The sequence below is a fragment of the Megalobrama amblycephala genome, linkage group LG10 (assembly GCF_018812025.1).
Source record: "Megalobrama amblycephala isolate DHTTF-2021 linkage group LG10, ASM1881202v1, whole genome shotgun sequence".
Taxonomy (NCBI): Eukaryota; Metazoa; Chordata; class Actinopteri; order Cypriniformes; family Xenocyprididae; genus Megalobrama; species Megalobrama amblycephala.
The window spans coordinates 12,074,470-12,097,854 of NC_063053.1; the positions used below are offsets into that span (position 1 = coordinate 12,074,470).

The 23,385-nt window shown below is 39.0% G+C and overlaps 1 protein-coding gene across 1 annotated transcript in view; it reads left to right on the forward strand.

Annotated features, from left to right (window-relative positions):
- The window catches only part of camkmt (calmodulin-lysine N-methyltransferase), a 122,631-nt gene that overhangs the window by 61,577 nt on the left and 37,669 nt on the right, over positions 1 to 23,385 (forward strand). Inside the window, exons 4-5 of the mRNA XM_048204607.1 lie at positions 15,843 to 15,903; positions 19,574 to 19,628. Coding sequence (XP_048060564.1) covers positions 15,843 to 15,903; positions 19,574 to 19,628 — 116 coding nt within the window. The remainder of the gene's footprint in view (positions 1 to 15,842; positions 15,904 to 19,573; positions 19,629 to 23,385) is intronic.

Consider the following 23,385-nt stretch of genomic DNA (forward strand, 5'->3'; position numbering starts at 1 on the left):
TCTGTGGAACCTGTGGCTTTATCTGGCCCGTGACTGTGTTTGGCCAATGGCTATTAACCAGTGCTGCTCAGGTACAGTCACAGGATTGAATCACCACTCTGTAGATTCAAATCTGTAATAATAATCTGTAGATTATTATTATTATTTTCAAACTTTTTTTTGCACTTCCTCACTGTAATTTTCCCCACAGTTACCAGCCCAGTCACTATTATACAACATGAGGTGATGGGGACTGTGTCAAAAGCATTTATTCACTCAACTACTCCCATAATATCTGCCTCTAAGTAGCGGTATACTCAGCACTCAGTTTATCTTATCTGTAATTTGCTTCAAGATGATCCCTCAACAACAGATATCTCCCCTGATGGCATAATATCTGCTCCAAGTTCATCTGGAGTGACACGGATTGAGAAAGTGTATCTTTGCCCTGTGGGCTATGTCTTTAAAAGAATAACCCTCGTTTGCTGGGTGCCTGAAGTCCTTAGAGGAGGGAAAGGGGCAAAGAAAATGCTGCATTCAATCTTTTTGTTCTTATTTAAATGCTTTTAGTCATCCATAGAAGGCGTTTGGACTTCTCTCAATCCGCTGTGAAGTTACGTGAAGTGTTGTTCTCGCTTAATGCGCTTTGGCTTTCCCCGCTAATGTTTTTTCTGGCACTGTTAGCGTCTGTCTGTTGGGATTCTCTGAGATGTCACACTTGGGTAGTGTTGTTTACCAAAGCTTTAGACCTTTGTCTTTTTATTTACACCTTGTTAAACCCCAAGCCATAGACTGTAATATCTTTTTTTTCCTGTTACGAACTAGAAAAATATTATGTTTGGAAAATAGCATGCTAGTTGCTAAATAGCTAGTTAACTTTGTAACTACAGAGAATAGAGGAAAAACAAAAAAAAGAGTTATTATTTAAATGTTCTTATTATATATTTGCTGTGTCAGAGCACCTGGTTTTTACCCAAGGTTATAAACAGTGTTTAACCCGGGGTTAAGTGCAGTTATATACCCTCTAGCACAGGGATTCTTAACTCATAGTGCGTCTCAATCAGCTCCCTAGTTCAGTAGTCAGGGCACATTCATTTACATGATATACAGATTCACGACCTAGGGAGCTAGGGAACTGATTGAGACGCAGGGACAGTGTTCAAGGTCCACTTTCAAGCTCCAGCCCTAATCAAACACACCAGAACACACTAATAAAAGATATTCAGGTCCTTCTAGAAAGCTACAGACAGGTGAGTATGATCAAGGTTGAAGCTAAACTTTTCAAGAAAGTGGACCTTCATAATGTTTTCATCATTATCTTATCTAGGACACCTTGTGACCCAGGACTGCCATTGGTGCCCTTTCAAACAGATGCATGACACCCCTTAAAACTCGGTATCATTGCAACATACGTTATTACATGTGAATTATAGAAAGAGCGGGAGCGGGTCCACTCAAAAGAGTGTGAGCATACTGAGGGAAAAATGTGTGCGTGTGTGTACTAGCGCACATGTGGCTCTAAATGGCTTGGCTCTCCCCTGGTGGGCCGGGGTTTGCTGTGTCCGGAGCTTTGCTTTGTCCTGGGCTTTCTCTCTGATTAGGCGCTGGTGAGGTCTCACTTAAGGCTGACGGAGAGTAGCGCACTACCTGCACTGCCCATGCTGTTCCCATCACAGCCACTTCCCCTATAATGCCACTTAATTCCCCAAGAAGTGGCACACTGCAGCAGTGGCCAGCCAGAGAAAGGGTGTCGTAATGCATCTGGACCCGACATCGCCCCACAGGGATAATAGCCCTGATTGCTCCTGATTCCCCGTCTCCACAAAGTACCTCATGTAAAATAAGTGACATTTAAAAGGCATCAAGATGTGAAAAGGAGCCAGGGTGTGCACCAGAGAAAACGAGAGAGAGAGAGAGAGCAGGGGAAGTAGTAAGCTTTTCACCTGAAAGAGGAAGAGAAAAAAAGGTCCCTTCTTTTGCTGGCGGGGGAGCGACAGAAAAACGATAAGCCCTTGTGTCGCGAGCTGACCCTCGCTGCTAAGCTTTTTAACTTCCCCCTGTCTGTACTGCTTTTCTCTCTCCACACACAAATCCGCATACACGCGCGCACACACACGGAAAGAGAGAGAAGGAGGCAGAAAAAGAGAGACGCTGGCAGTGGGTTGACATTGCTTCTGGGAAGTGCTTGAGTCGGCGTGCTAAAAATCATTTCGGGTTAGATAGAGGCCCCCTGAGCTGGCCCGGGGATATCACCACGCTCATCTCCGTTTAGAGTGAAAAGCGGCAATGCAAAGCACAGCCTGCAGGCGCCCTGCTTGTCCGTTCTCAGACAGAGAAAGAGAGAGTCAGAGAGAGATACGGAGGGAATTCAGTGGCCTTTGCTGTATGCAGTGCTGAGGGTACAGCCAGCATATGTGCCCTATGGAATGCTCTGTGACCTTAATGCCCTGCCACAGACAGTAAAAAAGCAGAGCAGTGACTCATTCAGCTCAATCACGCACTGGAGACGTTTATCTCTTAATCGTTTCTTATTTTTTAATTTATCAACTTAGAATGTTGTGACAATAATACTATTGCTTTTTTCTTGTCTCTGTCTCATTTCTTCTTCTTCTCTTTTTTCTCTTTCCTTAAATGTCAGAGAGGGTCACAGTAAATAATTGTTTAACAACTGACTGGACGATGAATGAGGTTGACTGGATTATCGACAAATTTTCATCTAGTCTTGATAACTATAAAATAATTGTTCTACAACTGACTGGTTGATTAACGAGGTTGACTGGATTATCTAGTTTTCTTGTAGTTTTAACAGAATGAAAAAAATTCCATTAGGTTTTTTTTTACTCACCCAGGTTGCATTTATTTAATCAAAAATACAGTAAAAACAGAAATATTGTGAAATATTGTTACAGTTTAAAATAATTGTTTTCTATTTGAATATATTTTAAAATGTAATTTATTTCTGTGATGACAAAGCTGAATTTTCAGCATCATTACTCCAGTCTTCAGTGTCACATGATCCTCAGAAATCGTTCTAATATGCTAATTTGCTGCTCAAGAAACATTTCTGATTATTATCAGTTTAAAACAGTTGGTTACAATTATTTTGTAACATTATAAATATCTTTACTGTCATTTTTGATCAATTGAATGCATCCTTGCTGATTAAAAGTATTTCTTTCTTTCCCAAAAAAAAAAAAAAAAACGTACTGACCCCAAACTTTCGAACGGTAGTGTATGTTACTAAAGCTTTCTATTTCAGATAAATGCTGTTCTTTTGAACTTTCTATTCATCAAAGAATCCTGAAAAAATTGTACACAATTGTACACTGTTTTCAACATTGATAATAATGAGAAATGTTTCTTGAGCAGCAAATCAGCATATTAGAATGATTTCTGAAGGATCATGTGACACTGAACCACATCTTACCGATCCCAAACTTTTGGACAGCAGTGTTTGTGTGTATGTGTAGGTGTGTATATATACACATACTATGTATATTGTGAATCTGAAACCAGCCTGTTTGTCCAGAATTGAGTTTCCCATCACACTAATAATAGTTCAAGATGTTTTAAATTTGGATTAAAAAAAAAAAATCCTAGACCAGGTGTTATGGGAAAGCAAGAGCAGCAAATGTACACAGTAGGCAGTTGATACTTGACATCCATTTTTGGGCCACTCACTGGCCCCTAATGACACACCTGGCCATGGCCCTGCTTTTCGGCTTGGTGTGATGTAGGGCTTTTTGCTATTCAAACATGAAATGACTTCTAGTTTTAGTCTTGTAGTGGGCTTAAAGGACCAAGCAACTTAATGTTGTGATTTATTACATGATTCAATCAATAAAAGGGTTTAATATTCACCAGTAGGGACAAAAACAGGTTGCAGTACAAGTCAGAAGGATGACACCATGATGACATGTTGTCATGATTACAATTCGGAAGTAAGTTCCATCTACATGATAGACAGTGTCGGGCTTGAGACATCTCTGTGTGTGTCTGGGTCTGGCCTGTCCATTGTTATAGCTGTTAACACATTCTCACCTGTACACATTAAATCACACACACACCTGCAGCAGTGGATAACTGTTCACACATTATCACCCACTGAGCGCACACTTTTTCTCACAGTGCTGTTCCTGTATCCCCTACAGGGCCGTGCAGTAATGTAAGTTAAGATAGCTGCCAACAAGAGTGCTGTGATGCTATATAACAAGGAAAGTGGGTCGCGCTGGCACTATTTTCATCTGACTTTTCAATAGGTTTATGATAGGAACTTTTTCCCGACGCATTAATGAATTGTTCGCTAAGAAATTCTCATTCAAAGGCCTTTTGTCCCTGGCGGCTGGTCATTACACCTCAAAAAAAAAAAAAAAAAAAGACTCAGTGGTAATTACCGTATGCGCTAAAACAATTCATTTCTAACAAAGGAAAGGTCTGCGCTTAGAAGTAGAGATGTTTTTGTCAGCAAGCACGTTTACAATATCCCATCACCCGTCTCTTCACCCCTTTTTCTCATCAAACTCTTCCCCTCTCCTTCTCTCTATTCATCCCTATCATTTCTCTCCCTCTCCCTTTAATTGTTTATATGCATTAACATTCTCCAAATAGACCTTGTTCAGGTGACAGGGCTGTAATTTGGCGGGCCCCTGCTCCACAGTGCAGCAGAGAGAAGTAAGCAATTTAGGCTTGCGCGGCGGCTGTAATCTGGGGTTGTCAACGGCCCGCGCCATTCCAGCCTATGCTAATCAATCAGCTGCGGTCTGCACCCGCTCATCTGACCGGCTTAGCCCCGCACCCGCGTGCTGATATATCTATTAGTCTGCCGTCAGCGCCGCGCCACTGCGAAGATGAGATTCCGCCAGCTTTGGCATTTTCTCTCACAGATAAGTAAGCTATCAGGCCACCGGATAAATAGCAGAGCAAAGAGTTGCCCCGGCCCCCGCGCGCGCCGGTGACAATGCAGCGATGGCTCTTCTCCCCTCATTATACGCCGCCACCCCTAATCCAAAAAAGTTGTTTACCAAGAGAGGAGGGCGGCCTTATCTACCCGAGGCACAGTGTTGCGGCTTTGAAAACACACTCGTGTGCGCAGCTGGGCAAGACGGAAAGGCTTTTTCCCCCTCTGTATTCTGTCATTTTGGTGTGCTGGAGCTGTGTGGTTAGAGGATTCCTTTTTTGTGCACTGAAAATTGCTGAGGGGTGTGTGTCTGTATGAATGCGTGTGTGGGTTTGTGTTGTAAAAGATTAAGCTTGTCGAATGTGAACCGAGTGTTTTAGGGGTGGGCGGTGTGTCCAAATGCATCATGGTATGAGTAATATTATATGACAGAAATAATATATAAATATATAGGTATTTTTGGCTCAGAATTCAATTTAAACTTTGTTTTTGGAAACTTGATGGATGGAAATCCAAAGGTTATTCACAAAAGGATGACTAATAAGTCTGGCATCAATGCTAAAACAGCTTCACATTATGTAATGCCTGAGTTTGAGGAAAATAAAAGACTGACAGTAATACAGTTTTTAAATGTGGCAGTATACGGTATGTTTGAAGCTGTTATAGAACTGTTGATATGTCAGAGACACGACAGCAGAACTGTTGGCTCATGGGGACTCTGGTTCAATTCTGACCTGGGTCATGTCCTGTGGCCGGTTTCATAAACTGCTTAGACTAGTATTAAAAGTTAGTCAACAAACTTTTGTCAGTTACATAAAAAGTTTGAATGGTCTAATTTGAATCTGAAAAGTAACACTTGGCTAACTACTTTTGGCCAAAATAGGTTTTAAGACACTGTCTTAAAGGTGGGGTATTTATTTTTTCAACAACGCTGTTGGGCATTGTTGATATTGGAAATCAATCCAAACAAACCCACCCCTCTCTTTATTGCTCCGCCTCCAAAACTCACCCTCCAATCCTAACCACCCTGCTCCGAGTCGGTCTCGAACCCCGGCCCGTCCGCTGCTGGAAGGCAAGGCAAGTGCACTGACAATGATTCCAAACACCACATTCACTAACAGTCGTCAGTGCGCAGCGGTTTACCTGCTTAAACTCTCACTATCTGGCCACTGTTACACACGCAATGCGAGAGTGGATGTCTGTTTATCACAGCTGACGCGCAACAAAATGCTTCACGAAAAATAAAGCGCAGATGATAAACGAACGACAAGGAAACACAAAAAATGAACGTACAGTACACAAGAGTAAATACAAACAAGAGTTTGTGTTAGTCGCCAACAGCACATGTGCAGCTCCAGACAATCAATGACACTCAAACCCAGTGTTACTCACATGTGGAGCAGAATCAAAGCAACCTCCACGTCTGTTTTCAGGCCTTCCCGCTTAGCACTCTCCAGTGTTGGAAAGCTTTTCTAATATTAGCGCTGGTCCTAAAGTGCTTGCCCAGTCATAAACCTTCATTCCAGTGATATTCTTTTGAGCTCTTTGTATTGCGTCTCATCATCTCTCTTTCTGCATTCTGCATCTCTTGTTCTCTCTCCTTGACTGTCATACGCCCCCTAATGCTGATTGGTTAGACATTTGTTGTTAGTGTCAGCACAACTAACTTCCAAACAGTGTTGTTGAAAAAATACATAACCCACCTTTAACAAAGTGGCTATGTTTACTCAACTGGCAGCTGAATTCATTCTCGTTCTACCACCATCCACTGTCCTGTCAAATCTTAACTTCTTAATATAATAATGACCAAAAGCCTATAAATAATTATATTCTAAATAATGAATTATAAATAAATTAGTTTGCCAAACTGTGTTGTTGCTAAGCAACTGTAAACACTGTACAGTAATGCTATGCCTATAGAGCACAACAGTCAGGTTCCGGAAGTAAAAATCCCATTCATTTTCTCCATAGGGGAATTGATTTTTAATAATAACTTATTATCTTTAAAGACAAACCTACTTTGAACTACGACATTGTTAATCTATGGTATATGCTTTTGTTGAAGCCATCAGCCAGCATCATATCAACATATTTTTTTTGAATAATTGTTTAACAGCAGAATTCCTGGTGAAAAATGACATTCCCCATGATTCTGCAAAAAATCTCCACTGGTCAGAGAATCAAAACACCCAAATCATGCCAAATCACCCACTCCCATGAGGCACTGTGAATAAGTCCTTCTCCTTAGCCTCTCAGGCTACTTAAATATTTGTGTATATATATGCATATTTTTAAATAAACTTATATGTTTTTTCTGTATATCTTTCAATTAATATTGTTATATTTATGTGTCATTTTTAATTTGATTGTCATTTGCACAGTAGTTCCTTCTCTCAATAAGGCCTCTAAGTATACAGTCTTGTACTTTTGCCTTTTTGTCTGATTTTCAAATACTTTTTTGCTTCAAATCAACGTTTGTAATGTTGTGATTCACCTCATATCTATTTGGTTTGGTTCTTGGCTTATAACTCTTTAACAAAGACTTTTTTAAATCATTGTGGGAAAAATACTGGAACCAAAGCCACTGAAAAACTGTTCCACTCTATAGCGGACATGAGCTAGCATAGCGCATAAAAACAAAATTGCTTTATAATCAACAAAGTGCCCATCTGCGACACCCTTTGGAGTGTATGTTATAGTTTTTGGCTTAAACATTTGAATCCAGTGGCCATAATATTGAAACATACCAACTCAGAATCTTCTGTTTATAATGATATTAGGATCTCATTTAGAACATTTAGAATGTATCAGCTTCTCATATCCTATATAGGTCCAGGTCTTCAACAGCCCTGATTGGTTCTACAATGGTTGTTGAACTCTTGCAGGAACTGCACTTTGTTGCATCTCTGATTGCTTCAGAACCCAACTTTTACCATCTTCTCTGAGACGCCACGCAGTGACTTTGGTTGTCTGCGGATGTACGTGTGAGAGTCAGTGAGTGTGTGTTCAGTAATCCTGAGTTGGAGTAAAGTAGCGGTGTGAGGGAACAGATTGCAGTTGATCATGCTGAAATGCTCTCTTATCCGTTATTGGATCTGAAATGGAGGAGGCTTAGGAATTATCAGAGGCCGGCGGTAATGTGGAGATCATCTGGAGAAAGCTCAGGGCTGGCCCACATCCTGAAAGGGAGGAGGGAACACACAATTATGAGAGAACTTTGTCTTTTTTCTGTTTCTCTTTGCTGTATCTTAGATTTTTTATGTTGTGATGTATGTGATTCATAGGTTTTAGCTTGATCTATATGACATGTCATTCTTTGGACCTCAGTATCTAACAGTTCATAAAGTGTTGTGGTAAGCTGATTGTTTGTCCTGTTCATTGTTCCTGTTTAAGCCCATGACGTTGAGGGTCTCTACGTACATGCAAGCAAACAAGTGGCTCCAGAGCACAGCGACTATAGTATGTACGTAAGTAAGTGCCGGACGGCATCTGCGCGTCTCATCCCGGCTCATATGATTAGTGTCTGGCATTTCCACCAGGATTAGCCAGGCGCTGCACTTTTCCAAAGTTCACAAGGTTAGCAGTTCACCTACACTCATGCTGCTTGCTGGAGGACCACAGTTGGGTGACATTTTTGTGCCACTAGTGGCAATAAAAAAAATTACACAAGTATTGACTCTTTTTCAAAAAAAAAAAAAAAGAAAAGTAAAACACTTTTTTAATATATATTACACAGTGTTTCAATGTTCAGCTACAGTAGCATAATGAGCTGCAGCATATGTATGTTTTTTTTATTTAACCTCACTTTTACATTGTGGGTTTTACATCAAAATTTGAGGGAAGTGGAAAAAAAGAAAGAAGAAAAAGAAAAAAAGAAGTTTTGAAGATAAGTTAAGGGAGGTAAAGAGAGTAGCAGAGACGGCTCTGTGTCTCATTTGGTAATTGATGGTGAGAAGAGATTGCATTATCCCCTTGAAGAGCTTTTATCTGCTATCACCTCATGGCTTCTTCATTTCCTCAAGTGCATCTTGACCCCTATCCAAAATAAAACACACACCTTTACATGCACATGTCTGCTTTAGGTCTTTAATTTAGATTCAAGTTTTAGATTCAAGACTTTTAGTCTTTCTTAGTGTCCATGTCAGTACTAAATGTACTACACTACCAAAAGCTTTAATGTTATTGAAATGTCCCTGAAAAGGCTACATTTTATTTGATTAAAAATACAGTAAAAACAGTAATATTGGGAAATATTACAATTTAGAATAACTTTTGTATTTGAATATATTTTAATATGTAATTTAATTGAATATATTTTAAAATTTATTTTTGTGAAATTATGAATTTCTTTACTCTTACTTTTGTTCAATTTAATGCATCCTTGCAGCATTCAAGATTGAAGACTTGGAAGTAATTACCCTCTGCTTTGATTGGGTAACAGTTTTGCATATTAAAATCATTTTTAACATCCCCACCATTATACGTGTGGAATTGTTTTGAAAACTTCCGATGTTGAAAAATATCTTGTTACATCGTTGAAACATTTGCCAATGTGAAACATTTATGCGTATTACATATGCTTGGTTGTGGAAAATAAAGTTTAAGGACTTTGAGTACCACAGTTACAGTTGACAGGATAACTTGGGGTGTTTCGTGTAAATGGAATTATGAATGAATGTACCATCGTCTGTCTCACTTTCGTTCTTATAGGCTATTTATCGTTCATCGGGTGGGCAATGATGTAGAAGTGGGCGTTGATTTTCTTCTGCAGGGGCGGTCTTTTGTCGCACTATTACATCATAATGTGAAAAAAATCCAAAACAAGTCATTTTGCCAGCTTGGTTTCAATAAAACTTTGATAACTACAAAAAAATCTCCTATGTGACTGCATAAAATTTTAGAAAATCAGTAAACTGACATAACAAAACTGTCTTGAAAATTAAAAAAACAAAAACAAAAAAAAAACATAGCATTCACTGACAGAATTATTGTTGCATAAAAAGCACTTAGAAATAGTGTTTCATCATGATTCTTTATAGCGCCTTTGACTGTTTTAAAGCAGCTTCACAGGATTTTTTTTTTTTGCAGATTTGCTATATATCTGCCAAGGCAGTGCATTTTTGCTATTCATCGCATATTGAATACAAATGAGGATTTTTTTTAAGGATTAGTGTATTCATGGTGTACTTCTGTTGAGAGTAGGGAAAGACATCCACCTATTGCCATAATTATATCTCAGCATATCATTATTGAAAAGACCTCTAAAAGCAGAAAAACTCTTGCCCTTATTAAGCAGCTTCTGTGTTATCTCACCATTTGTACAATTGCTGAATCAATCTATTTCAAATGTCATTTTTAAGAACGTCTTCCTTATGAAAATGTCATTAATACATTGTGTACAGTTTATTTTAGAAGGCACTTTCTTCAGAAATGTTCTTTTATGTATGTAACACTTCAGGAGTTAATTGAAGACACCGCATTACACTTTCCTGAAGCATAGTTCCAGATTTATCACTGCAAAATTAAAAATGATAAGATTTAGCCCATCATTCAAACTCACAGTTATTGGCTTTTTAAATTCTCAGTCACAGAGGAGGCTGTGTCTTCAGAGATTACAGACAGACAAATTAATCGGCCCAGGTGGGCCACCTGGATGAGCCTAGAAGTAGTTGTTATGACCTCTAAGTGTCATAAGTTGTGTTATTTTCCCCCTGTCTAGCTCCAATCCTTATGTGATAAATCTTACACTAGCCTCTCAAAATGTCAGATGGTTCATCAGCAAGTGGAATAGCAAGCAGGTGCTGCCTTCTTTTAATGGCAGAGGCATATGTTGACGTTTTATCAATAGACATTATTAAATCTTGCTTGGGTGAGTTAATCTCAAGCTGATGGTGCAGAGAGGTTGAGAGAGACAGGCTTTAACAGGCCTTCCTGAAAGGCAGGTCATAAGCTGCTTATTATATCGACTCTGTCTTACAAATTCACACACACATTTTTTCTCACCCTCTCTCTCTAACCTTCTGTATTACTGCCGTTCTTGCATCCACTGAACAAAATCATTAGCAGGGTCATTCTGCAATATAAGGGACACCTTTTGTGTCCCTTATATACCTATGTGGAAATAACTTTCAAGGATAGCTGTAGAATAGTGGATGCCTTTTACTATGCTGTAATATAGACATTTTTCTGAATACAAAATATATATATATTTTTTTGATAAAAATCCAGTAATTTTAATTGATTTTTGTTTTGTTTTTTTCTTTCCTTTTCTCTTTTTCTTCTCCTTGCTGTTATATCCATAATTAGCTCATTTTGATTAATAACTAAAAATGGAAATAAATCTAGCATTTGGCTCTATTCTCTCTTTAGTTGATATAATGTATTGTTAAAAAGTTATGTCCCCAGGTTGTGCTTTACCTTTGTGACTGTCATATTTTCCCCCTTTTTGAGTAATAAACTATTGCATAAATCATAATGACACAATTTTCCAGACATGAATCCTTTTAGGACATTTTGAAGTCTCCTTTTTTACTTTATCTTACGTTTTGTTACTTTTATCAGTAGGGGTTTCTCTTAAAGGGATAATTCACCCAAAAATGAAAATTTGGTGTTTATCTGCTTACCCCCAGGGCATCCAAGATGTAGGTGACTTTGTTTCTTCAGTAGAACACAAATGATGATTTTTAACTCCAACCGTTGCAGTCTGTCAGCCGTATAATGCGTGTCAATGGGAACTCCATTTATAAGAGTCAAAAAACACGACAGACAAATCCAAATTAAACCCTGTGGCTCGTGACGACAAATTGATGTCCTAAGACACGAAACGATCAGTTTGTGTGAGAAACCGAAAAGTATTTATATCATTTTTTACCGGTTAGTGAGGTCAAAAAATGCGTTCTGATGACGGAAGTGATGTCTCACGCTTTGCTTCAATGAGTGCGAGAGATCACTTCCGTTGTCAGAGCGCGATCAGACCTCACTAACCGGATGTGAAGGGCAGTTGGACATGGTGTTTTAGAGGTAAAAAATGATATGAATACTGTTCGGTTTCTCGCAAAACCAATCGTTTCATGTCTTAGGACATCAGTGTGCCGTCACGAGCCGCAGGGTTTAATTTGGATTTGTCTGTCGTGTTTTTTTGACTCTTATAGATGGAATCCCCATTGACACGCATTATAAGACAGACAGACGGCAACGGTTGGAGTTAAAAAATCATAATTTGTGTTCTACTGAAGAAACAAAATCATCTACATCTTGGATGCCCTGGGGGTAAGCAGATAAACATCAAATTTTCATTTTTTGGGTGAACTATACCTTTAAAATGTCAACTCTATTACCTTCAACCTTGTGATAAATAAAAAGTGTATTTGTGCAAATATCGATATTAGTTTCTACTTTTAAGAAGTACGTTGCTGCATAAAGTTTTTGAAGGCATATTTATACTGTGACATATATTCAAATCCCTTAATTAAAGGGATAGATCACTCAAAACGAAAATTGTCTTCATTTATTTGCCCTCGCTTCACTCCAAACCTGTATTTTTATTTATTTATTTATATATTGGTAAAAAATGTTACCAGGATTCTTCTTGAAATAAGAAAGTCATACAGGTTTGGAATGATATGAAGGTGAGTAAATGATGACAGAATTTTTGGGTGAACTATCCCTTTAAACTTAAGTTGGCAAAGTTCAGTTTTTTAATATTTAAACACTTGTTTGTCTGAGAGAATATTTAAAATCTTACAGAAATGTACAACCTAAAAAGCCAGTTTTTCATAGAACGATCGAGCGTGTGCACACCAAAAACACTGTTTTATTTCTTCTTTCTTTTAAAACACTTCACAAATTTATACATGAAGATACATTGCAAACGAAAGTAAAGTTACACACACAAATCCAAACACATAAGAGCTCCCATCAAAGGCAGACAGCTCAGGGGCCTAAGTTTATTGAAATGACTATTTTTCCTCAGCTGCATGTGTGTATGTGTGTGTCTGAGAGACAATAGCAGCTTTATGGCTCTTGCTGGAGCTAGCAGAAGGAGCAGAGGCTGACAGTGGGTGATAAGACCACCAGCCTGCTTCTTGTGATAATCGTTCGCTGGACCCCCACTCACTCTGTGCACAGCTTACAAGCCTAAGTAGCCAGAATCTTATGTGTGTGTGTGTGTTGGAAGCGAACTGTAGCGAGCAGGGAGCGTTCATGAACACAGAGAAAGCGCTAGTGCAAAAGAGAGTGAGACATTGTCTTTATGTTGCATCATGTGAAGGTTACCAAGTAGGCTTGTCATTGTGTGAGCATGCAGTACGTAATAAATTAAATGTTTCCTTGCTTTCTATGATGAATAACTTCATATGTTCTTAACGTCTCTTGATGATCTGGCTATCAATGATTTAAAGAATCCCACTCAACTGCTATGCAAGGAAATGTTAGATAAAATGTGTTGGTTACACTACATGCGTGATTAACTAGTTGAATATTCACTACTAACAGTAGCAATAACAGTTTATGTAAACATTGGTATTTCATATGGTTTTATAATTATACAGTATATTCAGTGAGATCAGTAAGATATTTTAAAAAGAAATTAATAGTTTTATATAGCAAAGATAAATTAAACTTTCTATTCATCAAAAAATCCTGAAAAAAGTCACAATTTACGCAAAACATATTAATCAGCACAACTGTTTTCAACATTGATAATGATAAGAAATGTTTCTTGAGCACCAAATCAGCATATTAGAATGGTTTCTGAAGGATCATGTGACACTGAAGACTGGAGTAACGACTGTTAAAAATTAAACTTTTCCATCACAGGAATAACTTACATTTTAGAATATAATCAAACAAGGAACAGTTCATTTAAATTATTTCACAATATTACTGTATTTACTCACTTTTAATGCACATTTAGGGCCCTATTTTAACGATCTGAAACGCAAGTGTCAAAGCGCGAAGCGCAAGTAACTTTGTGGGCGGGTCTCGGCGCTGTTGCTATTTTCCCGGCGGGATAAATGGCTCTTGCGCCCGGCGCAAATCTAAAATGGGTTGGTCTGAAGTAGCTTCATTATTCATAGGTGTGGTTTGGGCGTAACGTGAAATAAACCAATCAGAGTGTCGTCTCCCATTCCCTTTAAGAGCGAGATGCGCTCGCGCCATGGCGGATTGCTATTTACATGGCGTACACGTGATGAGTCAGTTAATATATATGTGTGTGTGTGTATTGGCACGATTGTTCAATTAATTAGCCAATTTCGTTCTTCATTATAAGTAGTAATAGGCTGAATTGAAAATAGGTAGCCTAATTCTAATACACGCAATGACTATTCATCATTACATTTTTATATTTATGTACACAATAATATTCTTTTACACTGTAATCCTTTTGTTTTTAATATTTGGCATGTTTGTGTGATGCGCATCCCTGTGTGTAATAAGCAAAGTCAACGCGCACTGTGGACGCGCCCAGAGGCGCAGTTTCTACCAACGCGCTCTAACAAAAAAATATTGCGCCATTGACTTTAGACCAGGTTTGAGTTGGTCTATGGCGCAGTCTATTTTCAGCTCCTTAAAATAGCAATGCGCGGGCAATGCGCCTGAACACACCTCCTTTTTTGCGCTGAACCGCCCAGGGAGCGCAAGTTCATTCACTAGTTTAGCGACGTGCTTCTGTGGAGGGAAAAGCGCGTTTTGCGCGGGTGCAAAATAGGAATGACACATGCGTCGGTGTACAAAGTCAATTGCGCTGGGTGCAAGATAGGGCCCTTATTGTCCGTCTGTAAACGTCAAGTGTGATTGGTGGTTTAGGGTGCGTTCACACTTAGCATGTTTAACAAACCGTGGTGCGATTGCTCTGTTAGTGTGGTTCATTTGAACATGTGTGAATGTAACCCCTCACCCTGGTCCTATTCGCCCCGCTCTGTGCGGGCCTCGAACCTGGGTCTCCGGTGTGGACGCTCTAACAAGGAGGCTAAAGGCTGCAACCCCTAGCGTCAGTCGCTAGATCATCTCTTGAGATCAGAGAAGTGAGGTTTACTCGCACAGCGACTACTAGCTGGCCTCCGTTACATGAACGTGCACCAAACAACTTCCAAATGAACTCTGGTGTGGTTCAAATGATATATGAATGCAACATGAACCAAAGACTTGCAAACGAACCAAAAACAGAAAGCCTAAAAAGGACAGAATGCTCACGCATATCATTTGTGTGTGACGGAGGGATTCCTGATGCTGTTTTGACTCCTTTACACATTTTAAAAGCTCTTCTCGAATTCTCAGCTGGTCAAAATACCTCCATACAGTATGTAGGCTACTCATATACTGTACAACGAGCACATTTAGCCCAGCACACAGCATTGTTTTGGATGTTCGGTACGTTCCGTCCAGGGTTGCCAGGTTTTCACAACAAAACCCACCCAATTTCTACTCAAAACTAGCCCAATCAAGTTTCAGGGAGGGTTTCTCTGAAAAAATCATGTTTCGGGGGGTAAAGCCCACGTTTTTGATAGGGTTCCCCTGATAAAATTCACATTCCAGGGGCTAAATATGTTATTTGAGGTCATTCAACTCACGGACATGAAAAACTACCCGCGGCAACAGTGATAAAGTAGCCCAATTCTGCAGGAAAACCACGGTCTTGGCAACTCCATCTCAAAATAGGCAATACGTCAGAAACGCCGACCAATCAGATTGTGAACGTGTCCCTGTGCCTTTAGGTTCGGTATCTTTTGGTTCGGTATGTGTCAGTCAAATGGCCCTCTCATGTCTGAATGGACTCTTCATGGCCAGATTATGCTGTAATGTGCACTAAATTTAATGTGAAAACGTGTCTAGTTTGATTGACTGGATGATCTTGTAGTATCTTTATGCAAGAATAATTCCCAGCACTTTGAACAGGATTGCTGGTACGGCATAGCAGTGAGTACCAGTTTGCTTCTTCTAACCTCTCTCTCTCTTTCTCTTTCAGGTGTCTGGCCTTCTGAAGAGGTGATGGCCTACTACTGCCTGAAGAAACGTCACATGTTTACGTGAGAACCCCCCCCCTCTCAATTTCAATTTAAGTGTGCTTTATTGGTATGGCAAAAACTGTACATTTGTATTGCCAATGCAATGGCAGTTAGGCGGTGTACAGAATGTGTGCGATGCAAAGTACAATAACATTCTCTTTCTCTTTCTCGCTCACACACACACACTTTGGCCATATGACAGAAAGGCAAGGGGCACTTTTTGATTTGCACTCAAGGCGGTACACGAGCCTTTGATTTCCTGTTTTTACATTCAAGAGGCAGAGGAGGGAAGAGAGGCTTATCGATCACACAGCGGCAAGCTGAAGGTCAACTGGGCATATAGAGACAGATCAGGGTTTTGCGCCCTTGGGCCAATGCTTCTGCAGGAGTGTGTGTGTGTGTGTGTGTGTGTACGGAGGATGTTAAGACCTGTGTTCTGTTGTGATTTGGTCTGTATATCGCTTTTGTGCATATTCAGACCTCCAAATTAAAAGCTGAAGTTCATTTGCATGAGAGTGTGTGTGTAGTGTGTTTGTGCACGTGTGTGTCAATGTGTGCTCTTGTTCCTGTATGTCATCAAGGACTGTCACCCTCTCGCTATCTTCCAGACCTGTTATCAGGCACTCACCAAAAAGAGAAAAAGAGGAGGATAAAGCAGAACAAAAAAAAAAAAGTCAATTTACAGAGAGCGCCCATCTCTTCTCTTCATCCCTTTGGTTTTTCGCCTTTCTTTCCACTAGCCCAATGTACAGCCAAATAGCTACCTGTCACTGGGGCTTTGTCCCCGCCGCGGCTCATACTAGCAGTTTTGTGCGCATTAATTTTTAATTGCACTCCCTCATACAACAATCGCTCTCTCTTCATCCTCCACTCTGTCTCTCTGTCAATGGAAGGTGTCGGATCACGGGCTGAGAGCAAACACATGGAGACTGTTGTCACGGAGCGCAGAAATGACAAAGTGATGAAGTCAATCTGCCGGTGTGTGTGTGTGTGCGTGTGTGTGTGTGTGTGAGAGAGAGAGAGGACAGTTCTGGTGTGTGGCTGTGGACTGCTTTTGATCTACAAGGACTCTCTACTGTATATTTTGTGTATGACAAACACAAACTCTATGCAAATTATAGTCTTTGTGTAAATCCTCCGTTCCTGTGGGAATTATATGAATTACCTTTCATATGAATTATTCCATTCGGGTGCTGTAGGTCTCTATATATAAAGTAGGTGTCTGTATGTTATAACTGTTGTGGTGTGACTCAAAAATTTATGGCAGCTTGTTTCTGCCACTGAATGAAAAATAAAAAAGGTAATTTTGACTTTCTATCTCACAATTCTGACTTTTTTTTCTTGCAAGTGAGAGTTTACATCTCAGAATTTCATGTTAAAAAGTCAGTACTGCGAGATATAAACTCTAAAAAAATCTGAAATCTTATATATCACAAGTTTACATCTTGCAATTCTGATTTTTTTTTTTCCATGGTGGAAACAAGCTTCCATAAAAATGGCAGGTTTGTTCTGAGAAAAAAGGCAATTATAAATGATAAAATACTTATATAATAAAATAATTATGCATAGATAGGATAGCCAATTAAGCTTATAAACTTTTTAAAGGGTGGGGAAAATGCTTCCGATATCTGTCTGTAGTTGTTGACATGTGGTTTGAATGCCATATTGCAGTTAAAATTTTGCTGTAGTAGCTAGGCAATTTAGCAGATGCTAACATGTGGTGTGTTTTGTAGTATAAGTAGTGTGAGCAGAGCCATAGCTGGGGTATCCAGGGCCCCGGTGCTTGAAGTCATGTTCCTTTTTCCCCTCGGTTGAAATCGCAGGGCTCACCTAAGGCCCGGGGGCACTTGGAATTGTCTCCACTTTTCGCCCCACTAGCGACGGCCCTGAGTGTGAGTAGTGTGTTCACACTGAAAATTCCAAATAAAAAGTGCACGTAAAAACAAAAACAAAGCGTGGAATGTTGTACACTTCATGCACTCAACTGTTGCAGCTTTAATTACGTAGCGGAAGTGCTATCAGATTCTGATGCTGAATGACAGAATAACCTCATAAAATTCATACATTACAAGGTTGAGTACATAGTGCATAGTGTGTAGTGCGTCATTTGGGACACAACTGTGGTTGTAAGTACATTCACATGCAACAAGGTTAAGCATTTATGTTGACTTCAATGTTTTGACAGCCAAGAGCATAAAATCATCACAATTCATGAGACATTTTAATAAATGATTAAAGTTTGATTTTAAAGACATTTACTTGTGAACATTAAACAATGTTACTAATGTGTTGGTTTGCCACTTGGTGTAAACAGAAATCAGAAATATAGAATATAGCACTTACAAAATAAGTAAATATGTTTGGACATTTACCATAGTAATACCATGGTATTCTTACAAGTACCTTGAAGTACTATACATATGCCATAGTTTTTGAATGCATCCAAAATCGCATACTCCCCTACCATATAGTAGGCGAAAAACAGTATGTGACAAAATAAGTATGTCTGAATTCACGGTACTCATTAAAGAGTAAGCAAAAAGTACCCAGATGACCTACTACTTCTGCCGAGATTTTGAAGTGTACATATGAATATGAATGGCAGTGAAGCGACACAACTGGTAGGTCACATGATGATGACAACATAGGGAGTGTAGTATACCAGATTACATTCATACTACATACACTCATACAGAACATACATTTTTAGCGGTCGCAAAGTAATTACTTATTCAAAATAAGTACCTACTCAAGAGAATATGTGGTTTTGGACTCATCCTATGTCTTCTTATTTGTGTCTTATGATGGGTGCCAACCAGCGTTAATGTGCAATACCTCCACCTGCTATGTTGGAGCGTCAATTACTGGTGCGGGATTATTTAGGATTATTGTGTGTCATATTAACATAATGTCAATATTTCTTTTTTTGGTAACACTTCAGTTTAGGGTCCAATTCTCACTATTAACTAGTTGCTTATTAGCATGCATATTACTAGGATATTGGCTGGTAATTAGTACTTATAAAGCACATGTCTTATTCTGCATGACCATACATCCCTAAATCCTACCCAATACCTAAATTTAACAACTACCATACTAACTATTAATAAGCAGTAATTAGGAGTTTGAGGTAGAGATCATAGTTAATAGTGAGAATTGGACCCTAAACTAAAGTGTGACCTTTTTTTAAAAAAAAATCATGATTATCATTAATACTGGTATATTGTGATAGCCCTAATTCAGTACTATTACACAAAATCAAAATACAACAATATTACCATCTGACAGATCACTGTACTGTACAGAATCGAAGAAGAAAACTGATCTCGTACGTTTAATTAACTTCCAGTTCCTGCAAATCCACATTTCCAGCAGGAAAAAAGGACAATTGCACTTTCTTTTGTCAACACATATACACCCGCTCGCATGCAGAGAGTAGAAGGGAGAGGAAGGTTGAGATCAATGAGCCCAGTGGAATTGCATTCCAATCAATGGCATCCCCCTACACGGGCAAGTTAATTAGCGTTATTGTCAAGACACAACGGCCATCTCTCTCTCTGTGTCTTTCTTTATCTCTCTCATCCTCCTGTTTTAATCTCATTTAAACCGAAAAACTTCACTATCATACTCATGTACTACAGTATTTACGCTAAACAGCGCATCAAGCCATTTCTGTCTCTCTGTCTCACAGGGGCTCCTCTGTGTGTGAGCTGGGTGGAGGGATGACGTGCCTTGCCGGGCTCATGGTAAGTCAAAAGTGAATGCAAAAATTACATACAGTACACTCACACAGACAGACAATCACAGGCAAATGGGCAATTTGCATCAGCATGGGTAATCTAACATGGGCATATTGTAAGCAACATGAAATTGGCCGGTGCACATTGACATTTCTACCTCAGTGACCATAAACACATGTGGCCCAATGGGCTAACTTCATCAAAAGCGTTCAAACACACAGGCTTGCATATGCAAGCACTTTATTTCTTGGTCTCTCTCTATCACACACACACACACACACACACACACGCATGCACACACCAGTGGTTTAGGCTCTGGCTGTGTATAGTGTATAGTAGTTTGTAGTAGCCTCTCCAGATGGACAGGCTTAACATGTTATCGATTTCGCCTTCACAAGACCAGCCTTCCCGTATCTCTCCACTCAATACCCCCGTGTTGTGACATTACGGACTGCCAGTGGATCGCCGTTCTCACCTCCCACTCGATCTCTAGCTACTCACATTCCTCCTTTTCTCAGGTCTGACTTAGTGCTTGTGTTTATTTAAGTCCTTGACCAGGAAAAATGCTCCCTCTCTTTTGTCCTGTGCCCTGGAGTGCTGTGGTTTTGGCAGTGTCGCCCGTGTTTTTCTTGGGTGACTGGTTGGTTTCCTGCAGGTCTTGATGCCCATATGGCTAGCTGGTGGTGTGGGCCCCGTGACCTGACTCTTGCCCACAGGGCAAAAAACACAGCATCACTCTAGAGATATTTCTCCTGCATTGTCTCATTTTGTCAGTCTCTTTGTGTTTAACATTGAGCAATTCATATAAAGACATTTAAACTGTCTGCTGTTGATGTTGCAAGAAGTGTGCATCTTCAAAAGAACATTTTTCTAGGAAAATTTGTCCAGGAAGCTTTTCTCTGTGACAACACATGGTATATTTGTCACATTATACCATCAAAACAAATAAATTAGGAACAAAATGTTTAATGTTTCTTATGGTCACCCAAGCTGCATTTATTTGATTAAAAATACAGAAAAAACTGTAATATTGTGAAATATTATTACATTTTAAGATTCCTCTGATGGAAAGCTGAATCATTACTCCAGTGTTCAGTGTCACATGATCCTTAACAAATCATTCTAATATGCTGATTTGGTGCTCAAGAAACATTTCTTATTATTAATAATGTTGAAAACAGTTGTGCTGCTTAATTTTTGTGGAAATCATGGTTTTTTTCAGGATTCTTTGATAATTAGAATGTTCAAAAGAACAACATTTATTTAAAATAGAAAACGGAAGTGTTTTTTGCTAGTTTCAGCCCAATCCAGTTTTCATGTCCAGCGCCACGTTGTAGCAAATGCATCTGTGCGCCCATGGGCGTGCTGATCTGAAAACGAGGTGTGTTTAGGTGCGTTGTTGGCGTGTTGCTATTTTGAGGCAACTGAAAACGACTGCGCCATTGACCAACAAAAACCTGGTCTAAAGTCAATGGCACAGTACTTTTTTGTTATTTAAAGGGTGTGTTAGTAATATGCGCCTATAGGCGGGTGCACAACACGTGTACACTCAGCTTGTTAAACACACAGGGATGCGCAGCAGCACACAAACATTTTTCATTATTAAAAATAAAAGGATTCCTCTCTGGAGAAATGTTCAGTCTTTCCGCTTCCAAATTCCACCATGTAAATAGCAAATCCGGCATGGTGTGGCAAATTAGCTCAAAAGAAATATGAATAATTAATCATAACTAGATATAATTAATTATAAATATTTGGATCAGTTAATAAAATTAACTTAATGTAATAAAATTAATATTACAATCAATTAACCTGTTTGGCCAATGAACACTGTGTTAATTGTTTATTAATTCTAAGAAATGTTAATTTCCAGGTTATGGGAAATAACATTCTTATTGTACAGTACTACTCAGAGCAGGATGTCAGGATCTGCATGATTTGGGACTCCAGTATATGAGCATGAAACACGGACAACTTTACGTGTGACATGAATAAGATTTTATTAACTAGACTAAACACTTAACCATACAGTTTACCAAGGGAAAGAGAGAGCTGAAGCAGAATACAGGAAAGCAAGAAGTTATTGCATTGTTTGAAATTCAGCAGAATTTCCATCAGCAAACCATCAGTTTAGTTCTAACAAACCCTTAGTTTAAAGGGGAGTAAGGATACTTAATGTATCAAATAATGAGACTAAGTTTGATACTTGCATGTCTAGCCCATTTATATTGAACTGTCCTGATGCAATTTGTGGAGGCTCCAGTTGATCTTTGCTGATGTTGTCTTTATGAGAGAGAACCAGTTGGATTCAGAGGATCTTTGATGAATGAAAAGTCTAGGCCAGAGCCTGGCACAAGCTTGGGGTTCCTTAGAAGCTTCTAGGTTCTTAGCATCATCTTCACATCAGAGTTTTCTCAGTAAAAGAGAGAGAGAAGGGGCCTGTGATCCTGTGATCAGTAATTTTAAAGTGAAAATGTCACACCCTCTTGAGGTGTCTGAGCCAATAAGGAGTTGTCCCCTCGGACAGAGACTTGGTACAACCCTTTTGGACCATGTATCTGATGCACCGACCGCTTTTTCATCATTAACACTCTGAGGTCTGAGGGTATCGCTGGCAATACCACCGCGGTTTTTTTCTTACCAGTGTGAAAGAGACTCAAAATACTCAGTTAATGTTGCACATACAATTAAGAGTTATACACCATTTTAATCTGTGGAATATCTTCTTTTATTTGTGTACACTCAGAATAAAAACAAAATGTTGTGCTTTCTATAAAATAAAGAAAACTAACATGATGCGTGATCTCTCGTCTCCCTCTGAACGAAGTCCAATCTGATAGTTCTCAGAAAATGAACTGTAACTTAGTGAATACTTATCACAAAAAAATTAGACTTATGTCTAAAAAAACGTTGAAATGTCAGGTTTTAAATCGTGTAAGTCAAATCGAAAACAAACATTCTGTGTTTATGTAATCTGTATGAAAAGAGAGCCATGTCAGAAATCCGTGATTCAGCTCATTATCCACTAATGTGGCCACGCCCACGGAGCCAGCGCATTCAGACGCAAATTCAGAGTCAATACATGCATTCATCGTCTCAATCGTGTATTTATTGTCTTGAAAAGTGTTTTGAATAGCCATAGTTAGCGATCTCTGTCCTCTGTTAGTTCGGTTAGTTCCTGGATTGCCTATTCTTCTTTAGTGCTCAGGCATTTGTGGACTAAAGGTGTACAGAGCGCCCTCCGGCTGCAAGTATGAATTGAAAACACAGTATCCAGCACTCATAGTAATGACAATAAATCCTGAATAAATATTACTCTTCTGTATAGAAAATTGACAAACATATGAGAATCCATCAATATTTCTCCAAATGTGCATGCTTTTAAGCTAAAAATCTATATGAAATGCTATAGAGGTAACATAATTGTTCAGACACTTTGCATCACAGAAATACATTATATTTTAAAGAATATAATAGAATACCATTATTTTAAATTGTAATAATATTTCACAGTATTGCTGTTTTTTTCTGTATGTTTGATATACACCAACACAGAGGGTTTTTTCACAGCCTACCTGACTGAAAGGCCTCATTAATATGCAAGTCATTTCAGGTCATTATTATGTGATTCTTTTGTCTTCTCAGGTGAGAATCACCTATTATACATGAGGATTCACGCCTCCACGCATACTGTGTTTCTTGACCAAAGATGTTTTAGAAAATTTAAATCTCTCTATTGTTTTATATGAACAAGCATGCAGCA